The sequence below is a fragment of the Symphalangus syndactylus genome, chromosome 2 (genome assembly GCF_028878055.3).
Source record: "Symphalangus syndactylus isolate Jambi chromosome 2, NHGRI_mSymSyn1-v2.1_pri, whole genome shotgun sequence".
NCBI classification, from domain to species: Eukaryota; Metazoa; Chordata; class Mammalia; order Primates; family Hylobatidae; genus Symphalangus; species Symphalangus syndactylus.
The window spans coordinates 127,606,029-127,627,988 of NC_072424.2; the positions used below are offsets into that span (position 1 = coordinate 127,606,029).

At 40.6% G+C, this 21,960-nt stretch overlaps 1 protein-coding gene across 5 annotated transcripts in view; it reads left to right on the forward strand.

Annotated features, from left to right (window-relative positions):
• The window catches only part of PCMT1 (protein-L-isoaspartate (D-aspartate) O-methyltransferase), a 65,040-nt gene extending 45,970 nt beyond the window's left edge, over positions 1 to 19,070 (forward strand). For 3 of the 5 annotated variants that reach the window (XM_055267294.2, XM_055267306.2, XM_063632456.1), the window contains 3 exons: positions 1,983 to 2,068; positions 8,048 to 8,217; positions 18,265 to 19,070. In XM_055267294.2, coding sequence (XP_055123269.1) covers positions 1,983 to 2,068; positions 8,048 to 8,217; positions 18,265 to 18,277 — 269 coding nt within the window. In that variant the 3' untranslated portion in view covers positions 18,278 to 19,070. Of the gene's footprint in view, positions 1 to 1,982; positions 2,069 to 8,047; positions 8,265 to 18,264 lie in introns of those variants that run through there. The other 2 variants (XM_063632462.1, XM_055267316.2) reach the window with 2 other exon arrangements.
• The last annotated feature ends 2,890 nt before the right edge of the window (positions 19,071 to 21,960 follow it).

The following is a 21,960-nucleotide window of genomic DNA, read 5'->3' on the forward strand; positions in this document are numbered from 1 at the left end:
AGTCCCAGCTACTTAGGAGGCTGAGGCAGGAGAATCGCTTGAACCCGAGAGGCGGAGGTTGCAGTAAGCTGAGATCGCACCACTGAACTCCAGCCTGGTGACAGAGCTAGAGTCCATCTCAAAAAAGTAAATAAATAAAATAAATAAAATAAAATAAAGGCCCAGGCAGCTCTAGTAGCCACAGCCGCCTGAGTGGCTGCCTCCACAGCCACCTCTAGAGGGATCTGGCTGAGGAGGAAGTAGAGGTGTTGCTGGCCTTGGCCTTTGCCGTGATCCTCTGTGGACGCTGAAAGGGGAATACAGGAGTAAACCACACCAAAATGAGTCTCGTGTTGCCAGTGAGGGACATGAGAGATCAAGAGATAGATAAAGGTCAAGTGACAGATCGCAGGATTCATCTCATGAAAGAACAGAGTCTAAACTCACTTCTTGTATTAGAAATGTTACTTCTCTGGCTGGACGTGGTGGCTCACGCCTGTAATCCCAGCACTTTGGGAGGTCGAGGCAGGCAGATCAGTTGAGGTCAGGAGTTCGAGAGCAGCCTGGCCAACATGGTGAAACCCCGTCTCTACTAAAAATACAGAAATAAGCCAGGCGTGGTGGCAGGCGCCTGTAATCCCAGCTACTCAGGAACTTGAGGCAGGAGAATCACTTGAACCCGGGAGGCAGAGATTGCAGTGAGCCCAGATCGCGCCATTGCACTCTAGCCTGGGGGACAAGAGCGAGACTTCGTCTCAAAAAAAAAAAAAAAAAAAAAAAAAAAAAAACCACACAAAGAAATGTTACTTCTCCAACACGACAGCACCATGTTGCACGAGAAAAAGATCACAGTTCCTCTCGTCCAAGCAGTCCCTGTTCTCCAAAAGCCTCCCCAAATGGTTCCATTAGCAATGCTGGGAACAGCAGTAGAAACAGTAGTCAGTCAAGTTTAGATAATAGCTGTTAAGATATCTGGGGAGATGGTGTTTGTATTTGAGAATGCAAAAGAAGGAGTTCGGAATATAAGAACATCTGAATGAATAGCACCAATAGTGAGTAACATTAGATTTGTTGTAGACCCATCCGTTTCTACTGCACAGTCAAATACAGTGTTGGGCAGGATGTTTGTTTGGATCTGGCCAAGAACATAACTTTACACAACCCAATGAGAAAGGAGAGTATGAAGTAGCAGAGGGAATTGGTTCCACTGTGTATCAATCTATTCTGGATTACTATAAAATAGGAATTACCTGTTGTCCTGATGGCATAACTGTTCCTGAATTGAGAGAAGCATGGGACTATGTATGTATATCTTTTGAATGTAGTACTATTAAGGTACTATATCTTAAGTTAACTTAAATAGGTGCTTCTGCCAAAGTATTCCTCCAGTAAAATTCATATAGTTTGCTGCCCATAAGGAGCAAAAAATATTTATCTTGGGCTTATTTGAATGATTAGGATGAGATTTAAAACGGAACTTATCAGTTCCGTTATCTCCAGTGCTGTTTCATGCTTTAGAGTGAGTCACGTGCAGGGATTGTGAACGTCAGAGGTGGTTTATTATCCAGTCTGCCTTATTCTTAATCTGTTCACAGATATTTATTTACTAATGCTTTCGTTCTTAAGAGTTGTGGGATAGAGGCTGGGCGCAGTGTCTCACACCTGTAAACCCAGCACTTTGGGAGGCTGAGGTGGGTGGATCACCTGAGGTCAGGAGTTCAAAAAACAGAGTCATGAGATAGGAAAATGAAGGGCTTTTCATTTACTAAATGATTGTTAACTCCAGTTTTTAATCAAAATAAAATTCCATTGTTTTAATGTTTCTGACCAAACAAAAAATAAAATAAAATGAGTTAAAAACAGCAAAAAAGTGAATATCCAGTTGTCCCAGGATCATTTATTGAAAAATCTATTCTTTCTCCATTGTAAATCTCCTGTACTAGAATTCTTCACATTAAGTTTGATCTAAACAGGTTTTTAAAGCATAGCTGTTTTTCTTTCAGTGGGGGATGGAAGAATGGGATATGCTGAAGAAGCCCCTTATGATGCCATTCACGTGGGAGCTGCAGCCCCTGTTGTACCCCAGGCGGTGAGTCGGGATTTTTTCTGTTTTTGTGTTTTTATTCAACTAAAACTCTACAAGACTTAAATAGAAAAGACTTCTAGATGATGTTCAAAATATAATTAGACTTTTATATCATACATTTTGGTTACAATGAGCTGTTACTCTTTTCTTTTTTCATATGCAAGCAATTGTATAAATAACATGAAAATTACTAAATCCCGGTTTGTGATGCTCATATTTGATCCAGGTAAGAACTAGGACAACAGTAGAATTGGGAAAATCCCTCTGGAGTTTATGACCTGATAATCAGTTTTATTTTATTTATTTATTTTTATTTTGTTTTTTTGAGGTGGAGTTTTGCTCTTGTTGCCCAGGCTGGAGTGCAGTGGTGCAATTTCAGCTCACTGCAACCTCTGCCTCCCGGGTTCAAGTGATTCTCCTGCCTCAGCCTCCCGAGTAGCTGGGATTACAGGCGCCTGCCACCACGCCCAGCTAATTTTTTTATTTTTAGTAGAGACGGGGTTTCACCACGTTGGCCAGGCTGGTCTCGAACTCCTGACCTCGGGTGATCTGCCTGCCTCAACCTCCGAAAGTGCTGAGATTACAGGCGTGAGCCACTGCACCCGGCCAGTTTGATGTTTTTTAAATACCAGAATACGTAAGGCTGTATTTGGTGTATGGGAGATATGAGAAAGTATTTGCCATACATTATATTTTCACAAAGCTTGTATTCTAGAAGAGATATGTCATATATGTAACCGGGAAATTAGCAATATGATAGCATATAATTAACACAGGATATCTATTGGAAGGAAAATAAAATATGCCTACGAGGGAGAGAATTGTGCAGTGAGTGGTCAAGGAGACATCACACACGGATGGAACTTGAACTGAATCTTAAAGAATAGTAGGATATATGGCCAGGTATGGTGGCTCATGCCTGTAACCCCAGCACCTTGGGAGGCCAAGGTGGGAGGATTGCTTGAGCCTAGGAGTTTGAGACCAGTCTGAGTTACTGTTAAAAAAAAAAATTAGCCAGGCACAGTGGCGCATATGCCTGTAGCCCCAGCTACTCTGGAGGCTGAGGTGGGAGAACTGCTTGAGCCCAAGCAGTTGAGGCTGCATTGAGCCCTGTTTTTGCTGTGGCACTCTAGCCTATGGTCCTAGATTTCTGTTACATATGCCTTTTGCGTAGTTCTTGACTAGATGACCAGGGGATGAAGGTGACACTGTTTCTTCTGCCTAGTCTCATCCGTTTTTTTTGTAGGCTTAGATCAGTTATGGGAAGCTGAAAGTTGTATAATTTGTTCTGGTCATGGACTTGCTGCTTATTGGCCGAGTGACTGGGAAAATGACTTAATTGCTTTGGCCCTGTTGATTATCTGTTTAACAAAAAAAAAAAAAAAAAAAAAGTAGCTCACGCCTGTAATCCCAGCACTTTGGGAGGCTAAGGCAGATGAATCACTTGTGCTCAGAAGTTCGAGACCAGCCTGGGCAACATGGCAAAACCCCATCTCTACAAAAAATACAAAAAATTAGATGTGGCAGGCGCTTGTAGTCCCAGCTACTCAAGAGGCTGAGGTGGGAGGATAGCTTGGATTGTGTGAGCCTGAGAGGTTGAGGCTGCAGTGAGCCATGCTTGTACTACTACATCATTCCAGCCTGGGTGACAAAGTGAGACCCTGTCTCAAAAAAAAAAAAAAAAAAAAGGTAGATTGAACTGGTGGTTTTAACACATTTTTACTGAAGTATTAATATAATGTAGAAAGTTTTACAAGTCATAAACGAACAGCTCAATTAATTTGAACACATGATCAATGGGTTTTTAACTTTTCAAAAAAAAATATTGACAACCTAGAGTGAACAGTTAAAATCTGAAATAGAACTGTGTGCTTAAATGAGGGGGGTGGGTGCAGGGCCCATTTCTCCCTACTGGGACCCTGAAGTGATCTTGAAAGATATTTCTAGATTTAATTAAATTGAATTTAAATATTGTAGTAATACTTGCAAGTATTATAGGGGTATGTATACATCTGATTTAAGATAGATGTACTGAAGGGGCTTTCCAGTTTTAAGATAGCAGAATGAAGATGTTTATGCCTTCTCTTGGATATCACCCCAAGATAACCAGAAAAACAGAAGCATAAACTCCATACTCAATTAACTAGGAGACTATACCTGCAATCCTGAACTCCACAGTGTGTGAAGATAGAAAGCAATGGAATAATAGCTGACCCAGGAGGGTGGAGGAAGTAGAAACTAAAGAGATTACAGAGTGAAATATTATGCATACGCAGTTTGCTCTGCAAAACTCTGAAAAGGCTTAGGAATTGGTGGCATCAAGACCTTGAAAATCATAGGTAAAGCATGGGTCTGAAAAGAGGGAATGCTGCTTGAGACTCTGCATGAGGAATAATCGGCACTAAATCCCTGAGTAAGAAATTTTCTAAAAACTGATGGACATAATTCTAACACAAAGAATTTTTAAAATAAGAAAAAAGAACAACCATATCATTTATATTCAGAATATTAGGGGATAAAGAGAAGATTCTGAAGGCCTCTAGAGGCCAGGTGTGGTGGCTCACATTTGTAATCTCAGCAGTTTGGGAGGCCAAGGAAGGAGGATCGCTTGAGGATCTGAGTTTGAGACCAGCCTAGGCAACATAGCGAGACCCCATCTGTACAAAAAAATTTAAAAATTAGCCAGATGTAGCAGCCTGTGCCTGTAGTCCCAGCTACATGGGAGGCTGAGGTGGGAGGATTGCTTGAGCCCAGGAAGTTGAGATTTCAGTGAACTGTGATTGCACCACTGTATTCCAGCCTAGGTGACAGAGCAAGATCCTGTCTCTAAAAAAAATAAAAGCTTCTAGAAAAATAAAACAGATCTCCTGTTAAGGACTGGTAATCAGAAAGGCATCAGACTGCAAACAGCATTAGAATTTGTAAGTCAGAGTACCAAACCATCAAATTCTGAATTGAAAATTATTTCCAACCTTGAATTCTGTGTGCACACACATCACCAAGATAGTTTTAGGTTTGCAAATCTCCATCTCTTTCTTTTAATACATTCCATGCAGTATTTCACAAAATGCTTCTGAAGGAACTTTCTTAAATGATTAAGGTGTCTTAAAATGTCTTAAAATTTAATGTCTTAAAATGCCGTTTTTGTCATCCAGAATTGAAATGAGGGAAGAGACAGACAGTAGGAAAAAACCAAAAAAGGAAACCACATAGGGCATCTTGATCAGGCAGAGGCATGGAAGTTTGCGGGATTGTTACAAAGGGAAGGGCCTGGATGGAAGCTGTGCAGCAGGCCTGGAGAATAACCAGCTCAGATTTGGAGCAAGAGGGGGAAAGGAAACAATCATTGGATACTTCTTGACTCAGCAGCAAATCATAGTTACACAGTCATAACTAAAAATGATTTTAATAAAAAATGATTGGTGGCTCACGCTTGTAATCCCAGCACTTTGGGAGGCCGAGGCGGGCGGATCACGAGGTCAGGAGATCGACACCATGGTGAAACCCCGTCTCTACTAAAAAATACAAAAAATTAGCCGGGCGCGGTGGCGGGCGCCTGTAGTCCCAGCTACTCGGAGGCTGAGGCAGGAGAATGGCGTGAACCCGGGAGGCGGAGCTTGCAGTGAGCCGAGATTGCGCCACTGCACTCCAGCCCGGGCGACAGAGCGAGACTCTGTCTCAAAAAAAAAAAAAAAAAAAAAAAAAAAATGATTGGTTGGACTGGGGGAAGGAAGCAGAATGTAGATTAAGAGAGTTCAATCCTTATCTAGCATATGTTTTGAAATATAAAGGTAAATACTAGAAGACATAGCTAAAAGGATTTGAAATTACTAGATTTAGAGAGCAAGGGTGGGGTAGGGAGAGGAAGTCAGCTGTTTTTCATTATAAGCCTTGAAATTGAGAAAAACAAGATAGACTTGCAGACAGCCAAAATTTTGATTGAGGGCACCCTTTCCTGAGGTAGTAAATATCCAAAGTAAGGTTTCTGGCTGGACATGGTGGCTCATGCCTGTAATCCCAGTATTTTAGGAGGCCGAGGCGAGCGGATCACTTGAGGTTAGGAGTTCGAGACCAGCCTGGCCAACACATTGAAAGCCTGTCCCTACTAAAAATACAAAAAAAATTAGTTGGGCTCGGTGGTGGGCACCTGTAATCTCAGCTACTTGGGAGGCTGAGGCATGAGAATTACTTGAACCCGGGAGGCGGAGGTTGCAGTGAGCCGAGATCGTGCCACTGCACTCCAGCCTGGGTGACAGAGCGAGACTCAGTCTCAAAACAACAAAAAACAAAACAAAACAAAAAACCAAAGTAAGGTTTCTTCTTTAGTGTTTTTTCTTAATAGTGATCTGTAAAGCTATATGAAAATGGTAACATGATTTAAAAGTTTTCTGACTGTAAGAGCTTTCATTGAGTGCTCTTGGTTCTTCATTGACAGGAGTGTCCTCATTCTAACGCTGCAGGGACTCCAGCCCTTCCTTCCCTCCTTATGGTACCAGTAAACCTCAATTGAATTGTATAACTAGGGTTCCCTTATCCCTTCAGTGATGCCCTAGATTCTACAATAATAGGATAGGGATTCCTTGCTGATTTTCTACACTTCCTCTCCTCCCCTCCTCCTTCCTTCAAACCCACAAAGATTCAAAACAGGCACACAGGCATTAGAATTCTATGCTCTGCCTTTGGCCCGCCAAGAAGATAGTTCTATATTAGTTGGTTCAGTTCAAACATTTTGAGCACTACAGTTGTACCAGGTACTGTGTTAGATGCTAAAGACACAAAGATGAATAAGACACAGTCCCCATCCTGAAGAGCTTGTCGTTTAGTAGAGGAGGCTGATAGTTGGGTAATAATATAACAGTCAAAGTATGTACAGGGTGAGTATCCCTTATCCAAAATGTTTGGGACCAGAAGTGTTTTGGATTTTGGATTTTTTCAGATTTTTTTGCATTTTGGAATATTTACATATACATAATGAGATATCTTGGGAATGGGACCAAGTCTAAACATAAAACTCATTTATGTTATACCTCTTACACACGTAGCCTGAAGGTAATTTTGTATAATATTTCAAATAATTTTGTGCATGGAATAAAATTGTGAAGGCATTTTGACTGTGACTTGCCACATGAGGTCAGGTGTGAAATTATCTACTTATGGTGTCATGTTGATGTTCAGAGTTTTGGATTTTGGAGCATTTCCAGTTTCGGGTTTTCAGATTATTGATGCTCAACCTGTATATATATACTATGTATTTATTTTTAAGACAGAGTCTCGCTCTGTCACCCAGGCTGGAGTGTGGTGGCGTGATCTTGGCCAACTGCAGCCTCCATCTGTGGGTTCAAGCAATTCTCCTGCCTCAGCCTCCCGAGTAGATAGGACTACAGGCATCTGACACCATGCCTGGCTAATTTTTGTACTTTTTAAGTAGAGTTGGGGTTTCACTGTGTTGGCCAGGCTGGTCTTGAACTCCTGACCTCAAGTGATCTGCCCACCTTGGCCTCCCAAAGTGCTGGGATTACAGGCGTGAGCCACCGTGTCTGGCCTTAACCTGTATATACTAAATAAAGAACGTTTCTGCTTTCTGCCTATGGATGCTAAAAGTTGTTTATAATGATGTCAAATGACTATTAATATAAAATCTGGGCCAGGCACAGTAGCTCACGCCTGTAATCCAAGCACTTTGGGAAGCCGAAGTGGGTGGAGTACTTGAGGTCAGGAGTTCGGGACCAGTGTGGCCAATATGGTGAAACCCTGTCTCTACTAAAAACACAAAAATTAGCTGGGCATGGTGGCATGTGCCTGTAGTCCCAGCTACTTGGGAGACTGAGGCAGGAGAATCGCTCGAACCCAGGAGGCAGAGGTTGCAGTGAGCTGAGATCGTGTCACTGCACTCCAGCCTGGGCGACAGAGTGAGACCCTGTCTCAAAAATAAATAAAATAAAATCTGTAACTTGGTGTGTATGTGCTTTTTTTTTCTTTTAGCTAATAGATCAGTTAAAGCCTGGAGGAAGATTGATACTGCCTGTAGGTCCTGCAGGCGGAAACCAAATGTTGGAGCAGTATGACAAGCTACAAGATGGCAGCGTCAAAATGAAGCCTCTGATGGGGGTGATATACGTGCCTTTAACAGATAAAGAAAAGCAGTGGTCCAGGTGGAAGTGATTTTATCTTCTGCTCTTTCTTCTTCCACACATGCAAGGTGAAAGGGTGTGGATTTTAAGACATTAGACTACAAGAGCTGTTTTTGGTTGTCACCTTTATGCTCCTCCATTATAACATCAGAAATTCATTACATTAAAAATGTGAAAAATGTTGCATGGTCTGCCCTTATTTTGGTTTAACATATATATCTTTGGGAAAGGGAGGGTGAGACTTGTTGGCACAAAGGCTTTTTTTTTTTTTTTTTTAGAGAGACTTTCAGCTTCAATTCAGTACTTTGTAAGGATTTTTTATTCATTATCAACCACTCTGTTTTTATATTTTTAAATTATTTTTATAGCACTGGATGGGCATGGAAACAATGAGTTTGGTCTGTAAAAGAGGCCAGGTGGAGTGGCTCACGCCTGTAATCCCAGCCCTTTGGGAGGCCAAGGTGGGCAGATCACTTGAGGTCAGGAGTTTGAGACTAGCCTGGCCAACATGGTGAAACCCCATCTCTATTAAAAATACAAAATCAGCTGGGCATGGTGGCGCAGGCCTGTAATCCCAGCTACTCAGGAGGCTGAGCCAGGATAATTGCTTTAACCCTGGAGGCGGAGGTTGCAGTGGGCCGAGATTTTGACACTGCACTCCAGCCTGGGAGACAGAGCAAGGCTGTCTCAAAAAAAAAAAAAAAAAAACAACAAGGGGCCATCATTTCCTGCCCTGTTTATTGTACCAACAAGGAGAAAGAAGGGGAAAGATAACAGTCATCTCAGTTTTCTAAAATGTCAGAATACCAGAGAGGACATTCTACCTCTCAGCTTGGTTTATCTGTTTCAACCAAATCATAGATACTGACAGCCCATGCCTATTTTTGATTCAGCCTTGTTTAAGAGTCACCTTCTCCCCATTCTATAGAATAGGCCAGCCACTGTTTAAGCTATTCTGGCTAAATTCCTAGGGAGAGGCAAGGATTCTACAAGTTACCCAGTGAGTGCCCAGGTCTCACAAACCCACCCAAAGGGTCAGCAGCATGCAGCAACTTTCAGCACAGCATGGCTTATAAAGAATGTCCACTTTTGTTTTATGTCTCAGCATAATCTGAATATTTTGTCTGAAGCCAAGATTTCTCTTCTCTTTTCCTCCCCTTCCCACTCCCTTCCATGAGAGAGAGTGACATCAGTACATAACAGTGCCATTAGCTCAAATTGCTTGAAATTAAATGCCAAAACAAGAAATGCTTTACAGTTTCTTTGTCTTAGAATCTATTTTTATAAAGATTCTTATTTTAAAATAGTTCTTAATAAGTAAAAGAGGTGATAATTTTAATAGATCTCTCAATTTTGTTTTTATTCTTCACCAATAGCTATTTTCGGTGAATTAGAGCGTGGAGCACAGCCACTGAAAAAAAAAAAAAAAAGCATTTTAGGCCAGGCATTTTGGGAGGCTGAGGCGAGCCAATCATCTTAAGTCAGGAGTTTGAGACCAGCCTGGCCAACATGGTGAAACCCTGTCTCTACTAAAAACACAAAAATTGGCTGGGCATGGTGGCTTGCATCTGTAGTCCCAGATACTCAGGAGGCTGAGGTAGGAGAATTGCTTGAACCCAGGAGGCGGAGGTTGCAGTGAGTCGAGATCACACTACTGCATTCTAGCCTGGGTGACAGAGCGAGACTCTGTCTCAAAAAAAAAAAAAAATTAAAAATTAAAACTAAAAAGGCATTTAAAAAATTACTGGTTTCTTCAACTGGAATCAGATGTAGTTATTAACAACTAACTAAAACCTTCCTTCACTTTGCTTCTAGTATGGTTTATACAATTACGTAATTGTGAGATTATTATAGTATAAAAGGGGCAAATATGTTACTGAAATTACTGAAATTTGATAAGAAGAGTTGATTTTCATTAGAAACTTAGAAATTTTTCTTTTTACCTACAATAAATATTAGTGTTGAACATCTTGCCTATAATTTAATTATGAAGGAATTATAAAAAGGGAATTTTGTTTTTATGACTAGAGGTAGATTTACTGTGAAGCTAACAAAGCTGAAGCTGCAGAGTCCTTGCTTGCCTAGGTTTTCTCTGACCCTGTTCTTAATTTAATTTAATTAAAAAAAATTTTTTTTGAGACAGAGTCCTGCTGTTACCCAGGCTGTGTAGAGCAATGGTGCAATCTCAGCTCACTACAACCTCCGTCTCCCAGGTTCAAGCAATTCTCCTGCCTCAGCTTCCCAAGTAGCTGAAAGTATAGGCGCCCAGCTAAATTTTGTAGTTTTAGTAGAGAAGGGGTTTCACCATGTTGGCCAGGCTGGTCTCGAACCCCTGACCTCAGGTGATCTGCCTGCCTCGGCCTCCCAAAGTGCTGGGATTACAGGTGTCAGCCACCATGCCTGGCCCTGTTCTTAATTTTATATTATGCATAGTCTTACTGATTTTTTTTTTTTAACTTCATAGAAAGGTTCCCCTGTTCTCTAATTATATAAACCTTAGGCCCCCACAAAACCTGAATCCACCTTTGATAAAACCAAACTATTTGCATTAACAAATTTAAAATAGGGCCAGGTACGGTGGCTCATGCCTGTAATCCCAATGCTTTGGGAGGTTGAGGTGGGAGATCACTTGAGGCCAGAAGTTCAAGACAAGCCTGGGAAACAGTGAGACCTCGTATCTACTAAAAATTTAAGAACTAGCCAGGCGTGGTGGTGTGCACCTCTAGTTCTGGCTACTTGGGAGGCTGAGATAAGAGGATCACTTAAGCCCAGAAGCGGCTGTGAGCTGTGATCACCACAGCATTCCAGGCTGGGCAACAGAGCAAGATCTTTATCTCTAAAAAATATATTTAGAATAATTTTTAAATTTATGGACAATTAGTCATCTGCTTAAACATTAAATGTATATCTGCTTTTAGGCTGGGTGCGGTGGCTCACGCCTATAATCCCAGCACTTTGGGAGGCCGAGGTGGGTGGATCACAAGGTCAGGAGATCGAGACCATCCTGGGTAACATGGTGAAACCCCGTCTCTACTAAAAATACAAAAAAATTAGCCAGGCATGGTGGCGGGCACCTGTAATTCCAGCTGTTCGGGAGGCTGAGGCAGGAGAATCGCTTGAACCCGGGAGGTGGAGGTTGCAGTGAGCCTACATTGTGCCACTGTACTCTAGCCTGGCGACAGAGCAAGACTCTGTCTCAAAAAAAAAAAAAAAAAAAAAATCGAGCAAATTTACATATTTGCACCATCAGAAAAAAAAAAAATTTCTCCAGTTGTACCAGGAGGACTTTCTAATTTTTCTGTTGTAGATGTTTTTCTTTGGCCATTTGTTCCGTTGTTAAATATTTTTCAGCGTGAGGATCTTCTTAATATTATTCGTGAATTCAACCAATATGCATATGCCAACTAGGCCAGGCACTGTAGTAGGTGCTAGGAGTCGTCAGCTGTGAATTTGAAACTGACTGCTCTCATGGAGCTTACAGTAACGTAGGAGATGCAAAGACCAAGATGAATAGGCAGTTACAGGGTAGTGTTCAGACTCGCAGTAGGGAGCCAGGCATTGAAGTGATCAGAATTACATGTCAGAAAGATAACTCTAGCTGTCATGTAGAGAGTAGCCTGGGAAAGGACAAAAGTCGAGTCAGAAACAGGAAGTGGTTATAGCAATTCAGGGGTGAAATGATGGTCTGCATTAAGGCAGTGTTAGTAAGGATAGAGAGAAGTGGGTGGATAGCTACATCTAAAATACTGTCACTGTTTTCTGGGAATTATCATCTAAAAAGTTCCCTAGTCAACTTCTTGCCAGGCTACGTGATTTCTGTTCTTTCAAACTTTCTGTTTTTGTTTTGTTTTATTTTGTTCTGTTTTGATACAGTCTCTCTGTCACCCAAGCTGGAGTGCAGTGGCATGATCTCTGCTCACTGCAGCCTCAACCTCCTGGGCTCAAGCGATCCCCCCTGCCTCAGCCTCCTGAGTAGCTGGGACCACAGGCTGTGCCACCATACTCAGCTGATTTTCTTGTTTTTTTTTTCTGTAGACAAGGGGTTTTGCCATGTTGCCCAGGCTGGTCTCAGACTCCTGAGCTCAAGCGTTCCACCCACCTCAGCCTCCCAAAGTGCTGAGATTACAGGCTTGAGCCACCAGCCTCAAACTTTCTTCAGGATTACTTTAACTCATTATAATACTTTCCTAGGAACCTTCTCTTGTGTCTCACCAGCTTTCCACCTTTCTTACTGAGGAATAATCCAGAGCTAATTGCGGTGCTCTGATGAGGGTGAGATCCCATTTTTGCTGAGGAGATGTGGCAGAAACTGTATTTTTAAAAATGAGAATTAGTGGACATGCGGAATTCTAGTACCAGGTAAAGATCCAAACTTGAATGTAGACTTGAGTCTTTTTACACTTGGTTGGAAAGATGTCACTTGTAATTTTGGTGGATTAATAGAAGGGGAGACAATGCCAGATCTATAGGCCAGAGACCTAGAATCTGTGGAATTGTGTTCATGCCTATGGACATGTAATAGTTGTATTAGTTGCTACAGAAAGTTAATAGTTCTTAAGTATGTATTTTATTTTAAATAAATTATATGTAAAAATATTTTGTTAATCTTCTGGTAAAAGCTTTATTTTTATTTTTATTTATTTATATATATTTTTGAGACAGAGTCTTGCTCTGTCGCCCAGGCTGGAGTGCAGTGATGTGATCTCGGCTCACTGCAACCTCCACCTCCTGGGTTCAAGTGATTCTCCTGCCTCAGCCTCCCGTATAGCTGGGACTACAGGTGCGCACCATGAGGCCCAGCTAATTTTTGTATTTTTAGTAGAGACGGGGTTTCACTGTGTTGACCAGGCTGGTCTCAAACTCTTGAAATCAAGTGATCTGCCCGCCTCAGCCTCCCAAAGTGCTGGGATTACAGGTGTGAGCCACCACACCCAGACTATTTTTGTTTTTAGTAGTCACAAGAGTTAGTGTAATTGGTCCATCTTTAGTTTGTGGAACTGAGGAATGTTCAAGTTTATTATTCCATAAGCTCTTTGTTTATTGATGTCTTCTTAAAGTGCCTTGCATCTATGAAAAAGATGTTAGGAATTGACTGCATTTCCAAGATTGACAGTATTGGTGCTAAGGGATCCAATTGATCCTGTGTTCCATACTCTATATTGTTCCTTTTTAATCTCTTTACATATGTTCCAGTATTGTGACATACATTGCATCCTTAAAAGCAGGGATATATTCTGTTACTTTTGGAATTCTTTTTGTCTCTCATAATGCTTCGTACAAAGCAAATTGTACAGCACTTTTATTACCTTGGAAGATCCATGAAATTATTAGAAAACGTTCATGGATTTTGATTGTTGTTTCCTTACGTATATCTTTTCATTCTTGGTAAAGAATGTATAAGACTAAATGTTAGTATCATAGAGTTACTAAAATCTAATAAATAAATTATGTATAATTATATACTAGTAGAAATATATAGTTATTAACCTAATGAATATATTTAGCATAGTATATAGCAATTTTAAAGAGCCTTTCGAAAAATTTAGTACATACTTTTTTTTCTTTTTCTTTTCTTTTTTTAAATTTTATTATTATTATAGCTTAAGTTTTAGGGTACATGTGCACAATGTGCAGGTTTGTTACATATGTATACATGTGCCATGTTGGTGTGCTGCACCCATTAACTTGTCATTTAGCATTAGGTATATCTCCTAATGCTATCCCTCCCCCCTCCCCCCACCCCACAACAGTCCCCGGAGTGTGATGTTCCCCTTCCTGTGTCCATGTGTTCTCATTGTTCAGTTCCCACCTATGAGTGAGAACATGTGGTGTTTGGTTTTTTGTCCTTGTGATAGTTTGCTGAGAATGATGGTTTCCAGTTTCATCCATGTCCCTACAAACATGAACTCATCCTTTTTTATGGCTGCATAGTATTCCATGGTGTATATGTGCCACATTTTCTTAATCCAGTCTATCATTGATGGACATTTGGGTTGGTTCCAAGTCTTTGCTATTGTGAATAGTGCCACAATAAACATACGTGTGCATGTGTCTTTATAGCAGCATGGTTTATAATCCTTTGGGTATATACCCAGTAATGGGATGGCTGGGTCAAATGGTATTTCTAGTTCTAGATCCTTGAGGAATCGCCACACTGTCTTCCACAATGGTTAAACTAGTTTACAGTCCCACCAACAGTGTAAAAGTGTTCCTATTTCTCCACATCCTCTCCAGCACCTGTTGTTTCCTGACTTTTTAATGATCGCCATTCTAACTGGTGTGAGATGGTATCTCATTGTGGTTGTGATTTGCATTTCTCTGATGGCCGGTAATGATGAGCATTTTTTCATGTGTCTGTTGGCTGCATAAATGTCTTCTTTTGAGAAGTGTCTGTTCATATCCTTTGCCCACTTTTTGATGGGGTTGTTTGATTTTTTCTTGTAAATTTGTTCAAGTTCTTTGTAGATTCTGGATCTTAGCCCTTTGTCAGATGGGGAGATTGCAAAAATTTTCTCCCATTCTGTAGGTTGCCTGTTCACTCTGATGGTAGTTTCTTTTGCTGTGCAGAAGCTCTTTAGTTTAATGAGATCCCATTTGTCAATTTTGGCTTTTGTTGCCATTGCTTTTGGTGTTTTAGACATGAAGTCCTTGCCCATGCCTATGTCCTGAATGGTATTGCCTAGGTTTTCTTCTAGGGTTTTTATGGTTTTAGGTCTAACATGTAAGTCTTTAATCTATCTTGAATTAATTTTTGTATAAGGTGTAAGGAAGGGATCCAGTTTCAGCTTTCTACCTATGGCTAGCCAGTTTTCCCAGCACCATTTGTTAAATAGGGAATCCTTTCCCCATTTCTTGTTTTTGTCAGGTTTGTCAAAGATCAGATGGTTTCGATGAAACCCCGTCTCTACTAAAAATACAAAAAAATTAGCCGGCTGTGGCGGCGGGCGCCTGTAGTCCCAGCTACTTGGAGAGGCTGAGGCAGGAGAATGGCATGAACCCGGGAGGCGGAGCTTGCAGTGAGCCGAGATACGCCACTGCACTCCAGCCTGGGCGACAGAGCGAGACTCCGTCTCAAAAAAAAAAAAAAAAAAAAAAAAAAAAGATCAGATGGTTGTAGATATGTGGCATTATTTCTGAGCGCTCTGTTCTGTCCCATTGATCTATATCTCTGTTTTGGTACCAGTACCATACTGTTTTGGTTACTGTAGCCTTGTAATATAGTTTGAAGTCAGGTAGCATGATGCCTCCGGCTTTGTTCTTTTGGCTCAGGATTGACTTGGCGATGCGGGCTCTTTTTTGGTTCCATATGAACTTTAAAGTAGTTTTTTCCAATTCTGTGAAGAAAGTCATTGGTAGCTTGATGGGGATGGCATTGAATCTATAAATTACCTTGGGCAGTATGGCCATTTTCACGATACTGATTCTTCCTACCCATGAGCATGGAATGTTCTTCCATTTGTTTGTGTCCTCTTTTATTTCATTGAGCAGTGGTTTGTAGTTCTCCTTGAAAAGGTCCTTCACGTCCCTTGCAAGTTGGATTCCTAGGTATTTTATTTTCTTTGAAGCAATTGTGAATGGGAGTTCACTCATGATTTGGCTCTCTGTTTGTCTGTTATTGCTGTATAAGAATGCTTGTGATTTTTGTACATTGATTTTGTATCCTGAGACTTTGCCGAAGTTGCTTATCAGCTTAAGGAGATTTTGGGCTGAGACAATGGGGTTTTCTAGATATACAATCATGTCATCTGCAAACAGGGACAATTTGACTTCCTTTGTAAATGATCTGTGCATGTAAGTCAGATAAAGAAATGGTCATACAGAATTTTGAACATTGGGAAAAATTTAATAACTTGAAAGTTACATGGATTTTAGAGTATTAGTCTTTTACAAGATTGTGCATGTGCTGGCAGCAAGTTTTTGTTTTTCCCTAGCACCCCTAATTTTAAAATTCAGGTCTATAAACCTAATTTCTTTTCCTTTTTTAAAGTATTTTTTAGACAGAGAGGATAGTTGGAAAAATGGTACTATGTTGTTGAGGGGGCATTAATTTATTTACAATATACTTAATGTCTTGCAGCAGGTAAATTGTAGTAAATTATTATTATTGTTTTCTGATATGGAGTCTCGCTCTGTCGCCCAGGCTGGAGTGCAGTGGTGGAATCTCAGCTCGCTGCAACCTCTGCCTCCCTGGTTCGAGCAATTCTCCTGCCTCAGCCTCCCGAGTAGCTAGGATTACAGGTGCATGCCACCACACCCGGCTAATTATTTGTATTTTTAGTAGAGATGAGGTTTCACCGTGTTAGCCAGGATGGTCTCGATCTCCTGACCTCATGATCTCCCTGCCTTGGCCTCCCACAGTGCTGGGATTACAGGTGTGAGCCACTGCCCCTGGCCAAATTGTAGTAAATTATTTAAAAATAACAGTATCTTTGGCTTGGGCACAGTGGCTCACACCTGTAATCTCAGCACTTTGGGAGGCTGAGGTGGGCAGATCACTTGAGGTCAGGAGTTTGAGACCAGCCTGACCAACGTGTTGAAACCCTGTCTCTACTAATAATACAAAAAAAAATTTAGCCGGGTGTGGTGGTGCCTGCCTGTAATCCCAGCTACTCGGGAGGCTGAGGCAGGAGAATTGCTGGAACCTGGGAGGCAGAGGTTGCAGTGAGCCGTGATCACGCCACTGCACTCCAGCCTAGGCGACAGAGCGAGACTCTGTCTCAAAAAAAAAAAAAAAAAAGCCAAAACAAGAAAAACAATATCTTCAATTCATATTCTAAAAAGCAGAAGTGAATTTTACTTTATGAATAGAGCACTTTGCAAGTAATTGTTTGTCAACCAAATATTTTAATGCCTGCATGAGTTTAAGTAAAAGCTGTTCTATGAGAATTATAATATTGTTATTTGGAAGAATATACTAAGAGGAAGCAGACTTATGATTTGTCATTTAATAGATAATCCAATACTGTAGGATAAAGGCAGCTTATTGGAGAAATAATTTTAGAAATATTTTCTTGCACAGTTTACAAAATTTAGTTTACAAAATTGTCCAGTAATTTACCCCCACTTACTTGTGAAATTATGAGCTCTTTTCTTCTTCCCTTCAAATTTATCTTAACAACTTTTTCAAAACTTTTAACTTCAATTTTTATTGCCGATAAGTTGCTAGGATAGTACAAATAACTCCTAAATCTCTGTATCCAGAGTCATCAATTATTATCATTTTTCTACATTTCTTTCCCCTCTTTCTATATATACATATATGTAATTTTTTTCCTTTTTCTTAAACCACTTGAGACTTAATTATCAATATCATGCTTCTTTACCCCTAAAGTTCTTGTTTTTGTCACTCAGATTACCTTCAGCTATGAGGCTTGTGGGCTTTTCTCGTAGTTTTATTCATTTTTTCACTTTTAACAGTTTTACTGAGGTATAACTGAGATACCATACAGTTTATTTTAGACTGCATTTTTATTCCTTCCTTCCTCTCACTGGCAGTTGCTGGCACAGTGCTGCACCTGGCTGAGCGAATGGTTTCTTTTGGAGCTGATAAAGCTGCCTTATGAAATCAGCTGACAGGTATATGATACCTACAGATGATGCCTTTTCTCTCAGAGCGCTTGGGTTGAGATTGACCCACTCTGCAATTGCTAGTGGACATTCTGAGCAAAAGACCACATTTCTGTCCAATTTTGTGAATGTAACTATTAACTCATTTGAACTCTAAAACACTTAAGTTGTCATTTTACTATAGTGTAAAGATGACCATAGTTCTAAAAGATAATTTTTCTGAATTTTGACATTGAAGGAAGAAATCTGTTTTTAGAAATCAAAAATGAAGAACTTACGCCCTTTAGGTTGCATACTTGGTTCTGGAGTGGCATGGAAGATGTTTGGAATGGCTGACCCTCTGTTGCTTTCACTTGGGTTGTTTGCTTTTTTATTTTTTAAATATATTGCTTGGTGATCAGCACATTTTTATTTACTTAATAGTTGTATCTAAACTATTATAAAGCCAAATTGGGCAGTGTGTAACTTCTACTAATGTATTTCTCTCTTTTTTCCTCACAGGGATGAATTGTAAAAGCAACATCAGCTTGACCAGTATAAAATTACAGTGGATTGCTCATCTCAGTCCTCAAAGCTTTTTGAAAACCAACACCATCACAGCTTTTTTTGGACTTTGTTACACTGTTATTTTCAGCATGAAAATGTGTGTTTTTTTAGGGTTTCTGATTCTTCAAAGAGGTACAGAGCCAAATTGGTAGAGGAAGGATGCAAAGTATAAATTTGTGTAATATTACTTTAACATGCCCATATTTTACTTGGAAATATTAAAAGAAAGGGTTCTGTAAAATGGAAAACTTAGTTTGTGAATTGATTTTGAGGAGTGATTTTTCTTTTCTTGGACACTTAGTTCTGTTCTGATATTAATTTATCAGATTGCTTTTGTGCATTGGATAACACCACCATTCACAAGTTAAGATTCTTGGTATTTGGATGTCTGTTAGATGCTACTAAGAAAATAGAGATGAGCTTTCTTTTTAAAGCTTTTGATGTGGTGTCATAGAATAGCATGTTGTAGATACAATCAGCTGCTTTGTTACCTTAAAACTAGGCATTTGTAAATATTAAACCTTAAGATGGCAGGTGATGTCCTGTAAACACTCAGCTGTTCAGATTGGACATAACTGACTTAGTTCTTCCCTTCTCTCTCTCTCAAAATTATAGGAGACTTGTAGTTTAGTGTTGTTTTCTGTTTCTAATTTGCTGCTGATAATGTATATGAACTTAACATGCTGTGTAAGCTGTGTCCTAGTTCTTGAACAGTTTATGCAGTGCTGCTTTGCCAAATAAAGTTAAAAGTAAAAGAGGCATTGGTTGTTTTTGAATATAGAAGAAAGAACAGCAAGTCCACCAGATAGGGAGTGTTTATGATCACGGGAAAAAGACTGTTTCTCTGGTTGTTTCCTTTTGCGAAGTCTGAGTAAGTAAATAGCATTAATCCAACTGTACATTGTAGAATGTGACTACACTGCTCCAGGGCCAGGACCGTACGTCAGTCGTCGTTTCTCTTTGACTCCCTAGCCCAGGGCTTGTCCTGTAGTAGCTAGACAGTAAATGCTGGTGAGTGAGTGGTGAATGTATTGACTTAAAGTCAGGAAAGAACAGAATTGAGGATGAACAGGCCAAAACCCATCTCTCACCTATACAAAGATTTATTAATATAATGACTATAGCTGAATTTCTAAGAAGGCAGTAGCACTTTGGGATCTTATTTAAATGTTGTGATTTATGACTTTTATAATAAGAAATTCTGGAACTGAGGAAATATAAGCTCCAGAATGAGCAGAATCAGCACTCCCAGCAAAGCCCTTCTACTGGGTGCATGTGTGGGTGCGTAATTCTGGCAAAGAACCTTTGTGGGCATGTGAGACACTCCCCCCAGCTCTTGAAAAAAGTCTTAAATATTACTTCTTTACAAATGGCTTTTAGGCTGGGTGCGGTGGCTCACGCCTGTAATCCCAGCACTTTGGGAGGCCGAGATGGGCAAATCACCTGAGGTCAGGAGTTCAAGACCAGCCTGGCCAACATGGTGAAACCCCCTCTGTACTAAAAATACAAAAATTAGCCAGGCCTGGTGGCACACACCTGTAATCCCAGCTACTCGGGAAGCTGAGGCAGGAGAACTGCTTGAACCGGGGAGGCAGAGGTTGCAGTGAGCCAAGATTGCACCATTGCACTCCAGCCTGGGTGACGAGTGAAACTCTCTCAATAAATGAATAAATAAATAAATAAAATGGCTTTTAAAACTGATGCATCTTTTCACAAGTGCCTCTTCTTGGGTAAGGTTTTAGACACAGGAAACTAGCATTATTTGGTGCCCAAAACTTGAGTTTAAATTTATTGTTGGCTTCAGTTTGCTGCTGTTTATTGCTTCCATACTCAGGCCATGAACCCCTGTGGTCCAGGACTAGTCCATTTTAAATAGTTATAAAGGTCAAATATTCTTTTTTTTTTTTTTTTTCAAGACAGAGTCTCGCTCTGTCTCCCAGGCTGGAGTGCAGTGGCACGATCTGCTCACTGCAAGTTCCACCTCCCAGGTTCATGCCATTCTCCTGCCTCAGCCTCCGGAGTAGCTGGGATTACAGGTGCCCGCCACCACGCCTGGCTAATTTTTTGTATTTTTAGTAGAGATGGGGTTTCACTGTGTTAGCCAGGGTGGTCTCAATCTCCTGACCTTGTGATCCCCCCACCTGGGCCTCCCAAAATGCTGGGATTACAGGCGTAAGCCACTGCGCCCAGCCAAGGTCAAATATTCTTTACAACTTAAATTGGTTCTTAAATGTATCCACTGGTCTGTGCCTTTCATAGCCATTACCAACATTTTACTATATGTGAGTCTCTATGTTTGGTTTTGGGGATAGAAAAAGGCCCTTACTCTCAAAAGTGTGAAGTCTGTTTGAGGAGACAATTATATAAATATGATAAGACAAACAAGTGCCACCTGATTAGTACAGACAGTGCTATGCCTTCAGCATTGTTCAAGCACTGCTCTTGGACTTTACATGTTTATGAATTAAAATTGTAGAATGTTGAATAAACAGGTATGGGCTTTAAGGGAGCATGAATAAATGGGTAGAAATGGAAATAATGGGTTTTAGCTAGGCCTAAGGGTTTTTTTTTCTGTAAGATATACGTGTGTGTGTGTGTGTGTGTACAGATTACAGTCAAGAAAAGTCTCCTTAATCTTTAGTATTCATAATTTCTAAAACATTTCCTTATGTCATTTTCCTTAATAGAAGTGATTACATAATATGAAGGGCAACAATGAAAACATTTCAAAAAGTTTCAGTCTAGTGAGATCCTGTTGAGATGAGATTTTTTCTACAGATTTGGTTTTATTAAAGGCCAAATCAAGCTCTCAAAATTTATGTAATCTTGGCCAAGCATGGTGGCTCAAACTTGTAATCTCAGCACTTTGGGAGGCTGAGGGTGGAGGATTGCTTGAGACCAGGAGTTCAAGACCAGCTTGAGCAACAAAGTGAGATCTTGTCTCTACAAAAAAACAAAAATTAGCCAGGCATGGTGATGTGCTCCTGTAGTCCTAGCTACTTGGGAGGCTGATGCAGGAGAATTGCTTGAGCCCAGGAGTTCGAGGCTGTAGTGAGTGAAGCTATAGTGAGCTATTATCACACGCTACTGCACTCCAGCCTGGGCAACGAGTAAGACTCAGTCTCTCCCCCTCTTTTTAAAAAACTCTTTTCCTCCACCCTTCTAATAGAAACCTAAGAACCTTATCTCTTAAAACAAAAACCACTCATATAATCTAAGCCTGAATTATGAATATCAGCTTTTTATTGAGGGTTTCTTTTTTTTGAGTGCAATGGTGCGATCTCAGCTTACTGCAACCTTCGCCTCCTGGTTTCAAGCAATTCTGCCTCAGCCTCCCAAGTAGCTGAGATAACAGGCAAGCGCCACCATACCCAGCTAATTTTGTATTTTTTAAGTAGAGACGGGGTTTCGCCATGTTGGTCAGGCTGGTCTCGAACTCCTGACCTCAAGTGATGCACCCACCTTGGCCTCCCAAAGTGCTGGGATTACAGGTGTGAGCCACTGCACCCGGTCAAGGGTTTCAACTCTTTTCCAGTCAATAACATTAGAAGAAAATGACATTCTGGGGGGAAAATAATCCATTAACATTGTTCATGCAAGTATTTTAAATTCCACTGCCCTAATTTTAAAAACTGCCATTGTTCAAAAACG